Raw genomic sequence first — 12,762 nt, forward strand, 5'->3', positions numbered from 1 at the left:
CCTCCCGTCTCCCCCCCCCCCCCCCCACACACCTTCACAGGAGATCCAGGCGACTTGGTACGAGAAGCTCCACGAGTGGGAAGATGCCCTGGTGGCCTACGACAAGAAAATTGACCTAAACAAAGAAGACCCCGAGCTCATCCTAGGCCGCATGCGCTGTCTTGAGGCACTAGGAGAATGGTGAGTTGGACTAAGGAAGACATCATTCACAAAGGCACATAACACACACACACACCCTACATTCTTTTGCCAGGCAGAAGCCATCTTGTTTTATGAGCTGAGCAGTAGCTGTCCATGTGCATTAGTCAGACAGGACCTGTTCGTAGTGGAATCCCAGGGCGAAGCTATTTTCTTTTACTAGGTTGGCAGAGGGCAGTTACCAGAGAGAGAGCAGGGCTACTTTTATATATTTATGACTTAAGTCTCAGTCCCTCAAGTGATCTGTACCTAACAGATTGGAAGACTGCTTTGTCAATGTACTTGTTTGTTTGCATCATTATATCTTGTGTTAAAAAAAAATAGCAGACACACAACATAGCAGGAATGCAGCTCTTGGTGGACGGCCAGGAGGGGTTGTGAAGGACATCAATCTCCCTGGCACCCGCGCTGGCATTCCTGGCTCCTGACCCAGGCTCACCCTGCAGCTCTATCTGGATCCGCTTCCACCTCTGTTGTCAGTGGTGCTTTGTGAGTGTTGGCAGGGATGGGGGCAGATGCACATGCCATGGGGCACTTTGCTTGTCTGTCCATGCAAGGGCATTTCAGCGGTGCTCCCATCCACACCTGGGAGTCTTGGCGAGGTTTTGTTTCGACAATGCACCAAGCTTTTCCCGAGGAGGTGTCTAGAAAGTTCCTGTAAATGTGGACTCTAGTTTTAAAAGGTTTAGAACAGTGGGGGTTTTTTGTCCGCACCATCGAGGATGTTGCTTTGGATACATGCGGTTTCATGGCAACTTGGCTGTTGCCTTGTTCTTCCAGCAGTTGTGTTTGATAGTGTGTGCTGTTAATGGGAAAGACGAACTTGGAGAGCTCTCTTCTCAGTCCGCTTTCCTCAAAATGACGTTTTCTTGGTGGACCACTGATAAAAACAGGGGAAAAACCGACGAAGGGAAAGAACACAATCGGCTAATATTATATAAAAGCTCTGGTACATGTCACAGTCTGTCAAATCGATTTTTTCTGGGGGGGGGACGTCATTTGAATGTGCATTAGGGGTCTGTTTTAGAACTTGTCCAGTTATATAATCATTTACACCCCTAACCCTGCTTCACACACACACACAGACACCCACCCACCCCATGCAGTCCTATCTCTGCCCTAGATAGTGTGAGCGAGTGGAAACGAGAGGGGATTAATGCTAGTGAAGAGTGTAGGTTTAGAGGAGACGGGTTGCAGCACGGAGCGGAGCGGAGCAGTGAGGTGAGAGAGGCTTGGCGTGCTCAGTCACTCTGCCCGGCTGACACTGCTCTTCTGGGCTCCACCAGGCCCCGCTCTGGCTCTCTGCACTGATGGAATTTGACATTGTGCACTTTGACGGCTGGGCAAGAAGAAAGGGGAAAAAGTGACCATTTCCTGTAACGGGAGAGCTGCAAGTGCTGCTGGGAAGCTTTTTTGTTTTTGGTTGGGGACGGTATAGCTCGGCTGGGCTGTGAGCTGTACCTTCCCAGCACAGGGCTTCGTCACTTTTTGTAATCAAAGGGTTGGGGTTCAAAGGGTTTATTTCACAATTTTTTTTGTAAGCTCTTATGTAGCATGAACACTGAAGATAAACAGGTGTGAATATGAATATATGTTGCACACACACTCAAACGCACATCTTAACCTTAAGTACACATTCTTATGTTAAATGTTAAGGTTATAATGTTCATTTGAATCACAAATCACTGACACACCTGACGCCTGGTCATTTAGACTCAAAAAATCTTTAAATCAGCACTCATGTAGTCTTATTTTCCAGATGCAATGATTTCTTATGCTTTCATTCATTTTCATCGTGAAAGAATGTTCAGGTCATAATTTTATTTAAGGCGTGATAGTCTTCAGTTGTAGCCCTAGTCATAACCCCAATGTAAGTCCATTTCAAGGTATTCCACCTCAAATTGGCCTGCAGAAATGTAATTAAACACACACTCTTGCATCAGTGGAAGAACACTGTCACTGAGTATGTCATATGCGCAAGACTCGAGCCCGTTTTCCCCCGAAAGGTTAAATGAACTCGCCGTGTCAGTCCTAGAAGGCCGATTAAAGTTGATCTTGGTTAGTAAACAAGAACACCTCATTCCTTACGCGCCATGACAGAGGAGCTTATGGAAAGCAGCCACTAGACTCTGGGCGAGGCCACAATGGATCTTTATTCAATAGCTTGTAGAGCGACTGAGGTTCATATAAGCACTTGAGTCCAAGTCAGTCACCAGAGCGAACTCATAAAGCCTGCACCGCTTATTAGAACAAAAGCCAAATTGTGCGGCAGAAGTGAATTATCTCACAGCAGTTTCGGCAAATAGTCATATTTTTGAGTGCGTGTTTTGAAGCACGTATTTCCAATGTGGTGGAAGAAATGTCAGAAATTGTCAGTGGGTGTTTAGTGAGAGAAGCCTTGACGTGATTGTATATGGTTCATGCGCCAACTTTTTCCAAAACGCACTCACTGTAAATGAGGGCACAGTATGTTCGCAACGCTTCCCATTTCCACTCAGTATTCCTGGATCTCTTTCATTCCTTCTGGAGTTGGCAAACTCTAGAGCGAGAGAGCTCAGTTTTACGTCAACCAGAGCATAATGAATGGCGGAACAGGGTCAGAGTCTGGGACTATGTGCATTTTCCCTCTCTCGCTGCTCTCTGTGTGCTGTTATTATATAGCCTTCATAACATCCCCCGTGAAGTGTGGGCCACGTGACTGCCGGGTAGCTGTGGCGTGCCGGTAGCAGGGACAACCCCCTACCCCCCGTTTGAGCGCAGCATGTGTGACGGACGCTCAGCAGCGAGCTGGAGGCCCCCCTTTATTTGTGTAACCCCCAAATACATCAATGCTGGAGCAGCTGGGGAAGCACTCAAGCCACCCTCACCACCAATCCCCTCCTCTCTCACAAACACACCCAGACTGAGGCTCACACTACTACGCCACTGGTGTGCCTGTTGTAGGTGCCCCCAAACATGGAGGTCTGGAGTTGCCCGATCTCCAGAAGCCACACTCAAAAAGCGCCACTCAAAGCCCAGCCCCCGCTCCCAGTGGAGTTACTTTATATAGATTTAATTCTTTACTGTTCCCGCTCGTGATATGATGTCATGCTGGTGTGTTTTATCGCGCGGCTATGGCGGTGGCTGAGGCAGCCGGGCTTCCTTGCTCGCTCGCTGTAAAACGCGCCATAACTGCCATCTGTGTGCAGCAGGCCCTCCAAAGCATTGCGGTATGCACTCTCCACCCCAGTCAATAAAGGCGAGTGCACAGAGGCTCGTACAATGGGCGATTTGTCGGCGAGGTCCAGTGGAACGGGTTTTTATAGATTGGTCTCGGCACTAGACGACACCCGTAGGCACCTTTTCTCACTTCCCCCCCCAAAGCACAGGGTTGGCTTGAAGCTATCATCATGTTCAAGTTGTGTCTGTGTGTGTGTATTTCTCAGGGGGCAGCTACATCAGCAGTGCTGTGAGGAGTGGACACTGGTCAGTGAGGAGACCCAGGCTAAGATGGCCCGCATGGCCGCCGCTGCTGCCTGGGGATTGGGTAAGATTTTCTCAAACACCTCACCACCCTGCCCCATCAATACTACCAGCGGCTGCATCTAAAACAGTGTGACTGCATTTGATTCATCATAAACTGCCATACTACCTGTATGGTGACAACCTGACTTCAAACTGTATGACTGCACTGATGTATATACTCTTCAACACTTTCACCAGCCTAAACTACCAGTTTGAACACTTCTGCATATGTTTGTACTACAGCTCATAATATATTATTTGTATGTGCAAAATCACAAAGAAACATTGATACAATTCATGAGCTTTGACTCAAGAGCTTAACAAGTTGTAAAAGCCCCATATGCTTTGCAGCCAAAAGTACCCCATGTACCCTTTATCGGACTGTTATAACTACCTTGTGAACCCCGTTTCACGTCTGCCTCAAGCTCAATTTGAAGTCCGTCAGCGCTGAGGGAAGCCCGATCATAATGTTAGCCGAGGCGGAAAAACAGTTCTCCTTAAGACGCAGCCAGTAACCACCCCCCCCCCCCCCTCCCCCCAAATCCCGCTTTACCCAGACCACACTCCACAGCTTCATGTAAATAAATGAACAAGACTCCCGGAGCTCCTGCTAAAACCCTAATCTTTAATCTAACGCCCTCTCAAAATCTACTACTGCGACCGCAGCCAAAGCAAAGGGGGCCCACTGTGAGCAGACACCTCCACACAGTCCATTAGGAGGAGCTGGACAAATAAACACACTCCTTGCTGGAGCAAGTGGTGTATCCCAACTGGAGCGCTGTTGAAGTGTAGGCGCTGGCCTTCTTTTGTATAAACTGCAGATCCTTATCTGACCGCTTTACAGACAGACTGCACCAGGCACGCAACTGAAGCGCTCTGTTCAAGGAGCATAAGAATCATTTTAGAGGACTGGTCTAATATTTTGTTAAGTATGCACTGCTATCACCTCTGGTGTAGCCAGTTCTGTAGAAGCTAATTGTTGCAGCATACGCTCTGTGGACAGAACGCTTCAGTTATGTGCCTACTGTAGCCTGCCTGTCACACAGTTGCTTCTCCTTTTTCAGTTTATCTGTGTGTGTGTGTGTGTGTGTTTGTGTATGTGTGAAGAAGACAGCCTAAGTGTCCCCAGAATTTAAAGCCCTGTGCGATAACTATAGTGATTCACACTTCCTCTTGATAGCAGATTTCGCAGGGAAAATAGAAATGACATAATGCATAAATCTTACTGTTCACTATCATTTTTTTGTTCTACCAAAAGCCCTTTTTGACTGAGAACAGATGGGCTTGTCTTTAGCCTGAAGTGCTGAATGAAGTCCTGAAATATGACTGAAGCTCCAGTCTATAGCTCCAGTGTGTGTTGATATATTCCACAGTGCTTGATGTAATGAAGGGTTTGTGTGCTGTCCTTGGCTCCTAGGCCACTGGGACAGCATGGAGGAGTACACCTGCATGATTCCCAGGGACACCCATGACGGAGCCTTCTACCGCGCAGTGCTGGCCCTGCATCAGGACCTCTTCTCTCTGGCTCAGCAGGTAAGACACGACGGCGCCCCTTCGTGAAACAAACCACCTCAAGTCAAACAACAAACCACAGCCGTGAGTCGTTATTGAGACACTAACAACCCACCATCTGTCCTGAGTCATTATTGAGAGAGCCCAGAACTAATGCTGCTACACCAGAGAGATGTTATTACATAATGTGTCAACTTAAATTTGTTTGAATTTTATGCTAATGAGTGCTTTTCACACTGTGAGTGACTAAACATCTGCTGGATTTCGAGTTTAGTTTGAAGCAGGGTGATTGTTAGTCAGCAGTAACAGGAGAGGAGGCGGTTGAGGAAGTGACTCAGACCCATTCTGGCTCCACACTAACACTTGTGGCATCTCTACAACTGTGGTTATGTAACTGGCCCACCATAAATCTTTGACTTCAGCGGCCTGAAATTAAAGCAAGCCGGACTCAATGAGTTTGGTGTCACTGAGGTCTGGCGGTCCACTTCCTCAGAGCATTAGCAACAGCATGTGCATTTGACATCAGGGTTATGTGTGTGTGTGTGTGTGTGTGTGTGTGTGTGTGTGTGTGTGTGTGTGTGTGTGTGTGTGTGTGCATGTGTGTGTATGTGTGTGTGCGTTTGTGTGTGTGTGTGTGCATGCATGTGTTTGTGTGTACATGCGTGTGTGTGTGTTTGATGAGCTCATGGAGCATCCCAGTGGACTGCTGGTCAAGCGGTCCCTCACACTGACTCCACTCACACAGGTGCTGACAGCACACCTGTTTGGCCACTGTCCGCAAGGGGCGAGTGGCAGGTCACTGACGAGACGGCCCTCATCATGTCACTCTCTCATACTCTCTTAACTCTCCCAACCTCCTAACCCCCCCCCCCCCCCCCCCATCACCACCACCACCATCTCCTAATTCTCTAATCAGACCCAGATCCGGGCTCCTCAACCCCCCCCCCCCCTCCCCCCCTCTTGTCTGTGGAGGTTATTCCTGTCCATACTCAATAGGAACCAGATGTGGCTAGAGCTCAGTAGATCAGTCAGGGCTCAGTCGTGTCCACTGCTTTTTCCCAGAGACTCTCACCTTTGTGCGCGGTGGCCATTTTTTTTATTTACTTTTTCAAAACACTTTCTCTATGAGGACCAGGGGCCTTGGAAAAGCGAGACGTATTTTGATAGATGGACGCCCCCACCGAGCCAAAACAGCCATGCTGTTTGTGCGCTGCTTTGGCCCGCTCTGGTGGAGCGCTGCGTCCGTTTATCTTCGAGCTCCCCTCTCCCGCCCCTACCCCCCGGCGAGTGGAGTGGACAGTCTGACCTCATCCCCTGGCTCCAGTGTCTCCTCTCTGCCGCAAGGTGAAGCCTGGACCAGTAAAGATCCCTGTAAAATCCTCCTGTGTGCGTCACCCCAGATTTTCTCAATCAACCAAAAAAAGAAATCCTTGATTTGAAAGGCCCATGACCAACCAACCATTCCACAACCAAATGACCAATTTGTGATATGCGTAGGGAGTACACCTTGTGGATATTCACAGCCATTTTATTGCGTTTTCAGCCTGTCATTGCATACCTCTGTGAACTCTCCTCTATGGTTACTCTCAGCGTAGGCATCCCTCGCATGCTTTGTGGCACCTCATCAGCCTGGAAGAGTGATTCCCAAAGCAGCTGCCTTTCACAGGCCTCAGAGAGACTCTTCATCCCCCGCGGTCATTATTGCGACTTGGGGAATACAGCCGTTCCCCCCCGGAAGGCTGTAAATCTGCTGGCCCCTGTGAAGCATTGCTGTCCTCTCGAGCCTGAGACTGAGCAGACTCTGAGAACCTCTTTTTTGTTTTTGCTGCATTCAGGGTTTTTTTTGTAGGATGTCTGTCACTGTGGGGGCAAAGTACAGTTACATAATAGGTGGCAATAAACAGTGTTTTTTTTTGTACCCTCTTGTTTGGTTGGGCGCGCGGGGTCCCGGCGTTCCCGTGGCGTCGGAGCAGGGCAGGCGCCCAGCTGTGCCCGCAGACACCCTCGCTGGTGTTAACAGGCAGGCGGGGTCAACTTATCAAAGCAGCTGGAGGTGCCAAGTTTGGCAAGCAGTCACAGGAGTGTGCACGTGTGTTTGTGTGTGTGTGTGTGTGTGTGTGTGTGTGTGTGTGTGTGTGTGTGCATGCTTGTGTTTGTTGGCTGCATTCCTGCCTTTGTGTTGAACCCCGGGTTTATTAGGTAAGGTACAGTAATGCAGATCATTAACAGAGGCTGTGGGAGATCAGGGGCCTGCAGCTGACTCAGAGGAATCGTCAGTAACAAGCTCCCCCACTCCCCCTGCAATCAGCCAGCCTGTATCTCCACACACACACACACATGTAGTACAACACAGACACAGTCTTATGTACACACACACACACACACACACACACACACCACTAAAGAGGAGGACCCCTGCCCATCACCTGCATTACAAGGAGCCTCATTAAACCCTGTTTGTTGCCTTAACAGGGGCAAGAGCATTAAAAAGCGTTAATGTAGGCCCTGATGACTTGATGCCCCCCCTCCCTCCCCTATTCCTCCTCTCGTTTCTTCTCGGAGGAAATAACACATTCACCTCCCATTATATCAGTGAGGAGCAGTGGGTGGTGGAAAAGCACCAGAGTTCTGTAGAGAGTAAACAGGCATGTGGATGACAGATGTCCATCAGAGGAGCGTGGAGCCTGCTCACCAGCCGCTGTTTGTTTTCTCGCAGCTTTCAGACGATTGGGCCTTATCCTGTTTAATGTTCCACAGTGGAAAATGTCACCATAGCCATGAGGGTTATTAACAACTCTATGTTTGTGTGTCTGTGTGTGTGCGTGTGTGCGTGCGTGCATATGTGTCTGTTTTGTGTTCCAGTGTATTGACAAGGCGAGGGACCTTCTGGACGCAGAGCTGACAGCCATGGCCGGGGAGAGCTACAGTCGAGCATACGGGGTAAGAGAACACATCCAGCTCGGAGCCACTTGGCCTGTCCAACCTGGGCCGCCACCAGCCACCACACGCTTACACTACACCACCGCGAACAGGGAAGGAAAATACACAACATTCTCCCCCCGAGTGTCAACATGTGCCGCGTTTAGCGATCTTTCGGGATCAGACGGCTCGCAGTTCTCTCGAAATTCCTCCCACGTCGCCTAATGCCCCGACTTGCGTAACAGAACCTCATTCCTATTCTCCGAGACACATCACAGGAGCCTTATCCCATGCAGATGTTAGGAGAGCGTGTTTGTGTGCACGCCATCACCAGAGGCAACAGACAGTGTGAGTGGACCAGGGAAGATAGAGACAGACTCATCCGTCCCCGCTTTGAAGTCCCCGAAGATGGGCACAGGATGTCATGGCTTCAGTTGTTTGTCTCTTCGTTCCCTTCGAATGCCAGAATCAATGGTTATTAAGAAGAGCCTGATGAAAAGCCAGAGTTGTTGGGAAGCGGCTTTATAAATGAATGTGCCCGATTGCGTTAGACACAGCTCCTATCTAGTTGTCATCGGTTTGGAAAATGAGTCAGTGGTTTTGGATGGTTGGGCACCATTGTAGCCCTCGAGTTTCCATGGCACTGCTGACGACAGGGTGGCGTTGTGCTCTTCTTTTCCCCGCTGCAGGCCATGGTGTCGTGTCAGATGCTGTCAGAACTGGAGGAGGTGATCCAGTACAAACTGGTGCCTGAACGCAGGGACATCATCCGAGAGACCTGGTGGGAGAGACTACAGGTAAGTAGGATGCTCCAAGTGCACAGTGACTAGTACACATAACTAAGGCATAACTCAAAACATCTAGTAGTCTTTTCCAGTTGTGTCCTGCCAAAGAAATGCAGCGTTATGCATCTATGTTACAGATGTTAAACATGTTATGTTAAACATGCTATGTTAAACATATTGCTGTTATACCATTTCAGAAAACGGAATATAAAGAAAATGTCACAAATATGAAAGATAAACTCTTCTTCATTACATACGAGTTATATTTTTAAAACACTGAACCCAAGCAGCAAGTTTTCTTTTTGCTTTGAAATGGATATGGCCTAGTGGTTCTCACAAGAGCCCATCTCTAACCCACAGCTTGGCCAGTGAACGGCTTATTAAACGGTTGATTATTCAGTGTGTTGCTGTTAACCAGCAGAAGATGTGGTGGTTTCGTGCCGTGGACAGGCTTGCGTGCGCCACCCTAACTGTCCACTGTGCCAGCACCTCAGTCAGACGTCCTGAGGGGCCGCTGGGCGCAGAGGCCAAGGTTCTGGGAAGGGATTTCAGGTTTTGAGTAGCACTGAAGAAATTGGCAGAGCCTCAGTCCCCTACTTCAGCAGAGTTACACACACACACACACACACACAGACATAGACACAGACACAGACACAGATACACAGACACACACACACAGAGACTCACACAGGCACGTGAACCTCTCCTTCTCCCCTCTCTGAAGTGTATTTCCACCAAGCACTGCAAATCCACCTGGAGTTGAGAGCAGACGCTGCCAATCCCCCACTACCCAGCGCTCCGTGCACGACGCTACGAACAACTGCCCTGCAGGGCTTTCCACCGTATCCCTTTAAAGCTGGATTACGTCGAAATACCTGTGAACATGACCAAACGCAACACACAGAAGCCGCTTTTCTCATGGACTGCCACAGTGTCGATAAACAGCCTTTCAACTATGTGTCACTGAGTCAGTCGCAATCAGGCGTGGTCCTGTGTGACAGAGATTACATCTCGTAACGTTTCGACACAATGTGCATTATTCCAGACGGAAGACAAAAAAAGATCTGTCGGTGAATTGAAGCCGAACGGTTGGGACATTCAAAACTCATTAGGGCGGTGTGAAGCCAAGGCAGCAATATGGCGCGCTGCAGCCGGGCTTTGGTCTCTCTAGCATTCCAGCCTCATCTCCCGCACCCGGGACTGACATTTACAGGCCTGTTCGGAGTAAAACAGAGAACGGCTTGTCCCGTTGCCTAGACACCAACCCGACATATTTGCTTTTCTGTAGGCTCTTTTGGCTCTCTCTTTCTCTCTCTTCCTCTCTCTTTCTTTCTCTTAACTCTCTCTTTCTCTCTTTCTCTCTCCTCTTTATTTCCTTTCTCTGCTCTGTCTGTCTTTGTCTTAATGTGTTCGGGCCTGCAGTGTCTTGAGTTGAATCGCAACCCAGTTGTCCCAGATTTTTCCACTCATAAGGCCACCAGTCAGATGGAAGAGACACACACACACACACACACTCACAGATGTTGATGACCACAGCAGAGTACAGATTACTGACAGCACTCTTTCCCAGATTGATTTACAGGTCTGATCTCATACGCCTGCTGCTGTCCAAACTGAAGCAGAGATCACTAGTGCGCCGTATGAATGTGTGTGCTTGCAAGCATGTGTGTGAGAGAATGAGGATCTGTACCCTGCATTTCACTTCACATGAGAGCTGTGGGCCATCATAGAATGATGTCCTCACAAGATGGAGTCCTCAATGCACGCAGGTCCAAACACACACACACATATATATACCTACATCCATTCACACACACATACACACACTGAAGGAACCATTAGTTTACGTGGAAGACATCACAGTGTTCTCTCGCTCTGTATTTATGGCATTCCAACATTCCACGCACTTCCTATATGTAAACTGCAGGGCCTTCACTTACAATGTATTTTACAGACATGAGAAAAATGTCCAGCGATTCAGAACATCTCCTATCAGAGTTGACATTCAGGGAACAGCCTTAGGCACGTGGAGTGTTCCCCATGGGATACTCAGTCCTCACCATTGGCACTATAAATGTCCTTTTAGGGGGCTCTAGTTGGTGAAAGCATTAAGACTGCTCCTTGGTAGGAGTGCTGTGTAGATGAAATTGTATTGAATGGAACTGAAGTGTTGCTGACTGCAGGGTTTTTGCTGAACACTGTGTGTTTGTGTGTGTGTGTGTCTCTGTGTGTGTGTGTGTGTGTGTTGCAGGGCTGCCAGCGAATCGTGGAGGACTGGCAGCGTATCCTGATGGTGCGCTCGCTGGTCATCAACCCGCACGAAGACATGCGCACCTGGCTTAAGTACGCCAGCCTCTGCGGCAAGAGCGGGCGTCTGGTGAGTGGACACCATGAGGACGTCAGGGAGCAGACTGGACAGATGGTACTGACAACAAATCACTATTTTTTTTTTCCCTTCAGCTAAAATGATGTAACACATTAGTGCTTTTGTGGAAAGCGTTTGGTATTATTAGATGGACAAATGAGACGCCCCAGAGCAGAACATTATTATTCCGTTGGGAAAAGACCCTTTTTTCTTTCACTGAAAACAAGATGGATGGCTTTTCCGTTGGCACTCTCTCAGCTAAGCTACAGTACCATTGAAGTCCACAACTTTAGTAACAAATAGCATGGTTGGTGTAAGCTTTAAAGTATGCTCTAATGAGCGAGTCTCTATACTTGTTAAATTGGCATAAACACATAAAAGTCCCATTAGGCTGAGAGCATGCCAGCAGGGTCGCCTTCAGGAGACACTTCCAGAGACGAGAGTTGTGGGGTTTCTCCCTGCCGCAGGAGTTTGGGCACTTCAAACATGCCCGTCCGTTTACGCCCACCCCCATTACTGCCGTCCGCATTCAGCGTAAATATTAATATAACTGATTGGAAGAGATCCATGCTAAGTGGAAAGTTGGTCTTACCCCTCCCCCCTCCCTCTTTCTCTCCCACTTCCCCTTCCCTCCCCCCTTTTCCTCCAGAGTTCACTCATCCTTTCTTTCTGTCTCCCTCCCTCTCGCTTCAGAAACATATGACCTCAGCAAGAGGGAGAGAGGGAGGTAGGGAGGGAGAGAGAGAAAGAGAGGGAGAGAGGGAGGTAGGGAGGGAGAGAGAGAAAGAAAGGGAGAGAGAATTGGCTGCAGAAGCCAACTGCGAGGACGAGGGAGATTGTGATTGAAGGAGAGGGAGCTCCTGATGGAGGGATGAAAGAGAGAGAGGCTGAATGACTGGAGTGTTGTGGAGACCCCCCCCCCCCCCCAGCCTTCATCAGGGGTCTAGGCTGGGAGGGTGGTTCACGTTACAGCCGAAGGCCTCTGCTAACTCCACTGTTTATTTACATAGCCTGGGCCATGCCTGCACAGGCAGATGAATAGATAGATGGATGGATGGATGGGTGGATGGATGGGTGTGTTAGATCTAAGAGGATAACAGGCATTTTCCTCACCCTGAAATGTGTTTTTTTACTCGTCTCCCGTGTGCCTTTGTCCCTTTGTTCTTTGCACCTTCTTGTGTTTTTTTTTTTCACACTTATCTTTGGTCAATTTCACTCACACTCACTCCATCTCTCTCTCTCTCTCTCTCTTTCTCTTCGTGTCAAGGCCCTGGCCCACAAGACCCTGGTGCTCCTGCTGGGAGTTGACCCGTCCAAACAGCTGGACCACCCCCTGCCCACGGCGCATCCCCACGTCACATACGCCTACATGAAGTACATGTGGAAGAGCACCCGCAAGGTAGGCCCGGCTCCCACCAGCCACTCACTCCAGACGCAGAAACAGACGGAGTGCCTTCCTCCTGTCTTTTCTCCATCTTC

At 49.0% G+C, this 12,762-nt stretch overlaps 1 protein-coding gene across 4 annotated transcripts in view; it reads left to right on the forward strand.

The window, feature by feature from the left end:
• mtor (mechanistic target of rapamycin kinase) overlaps window positions 1-12,762 on the forward strand; it is a 94,260-nt gene that overhangs the window by 64,627 nt on the left and 16,871 nt on the right. For 3 of the 4 annotated variants that reach the window (XM_042096766.1, XM_042096767.1, XM_042096769.1), the window contains 7 exons: window positions 41-180; window positions 3,624-3,724; window positions 5,120-5,235; window positions 8,077-8,154; window positions 8,823-8,930; window positions 11,170-11,340; window positions 12,551-12,682. In XM_042096766.1, the coding sequence (XP_041952700.1) occupies window positions 41-180; window positions 3,624-3,724; window positions 5,120-5,235; window positions 8,077-8,154; window positions 8,823-8,930; window positions 11,170-11,340; window positions 12,551-12,682 (846 nt within the window). The remainder of the gene's footprint in view (window positions 1-40; window positions 181-3,623; window positions 3,725-5,119; window positions 5,236-8,076; window positions 8,155-8,822; window positions 8,931-11,169; window positions 11,341-12,550; window positions 12,683-12,762) is intronic. The other variant, XM_042096770.1, reaches the window with a different exon arrangement.

Source organism: Alosa sapidissima, chromosome 7 (assembly GCF_018492685.1).
Source record: "Alosa sapidissima isolate fAloSap1 chromosome 7, fAloSap1.pri, whole genome shotgun sequence".
NCBI classification, from domain to species: Eukaryota; Metazoa; Chordata; class Actinopteri; order Clupeiformes; family Clupeidae; genus Alosa; species Alosa sapidissima.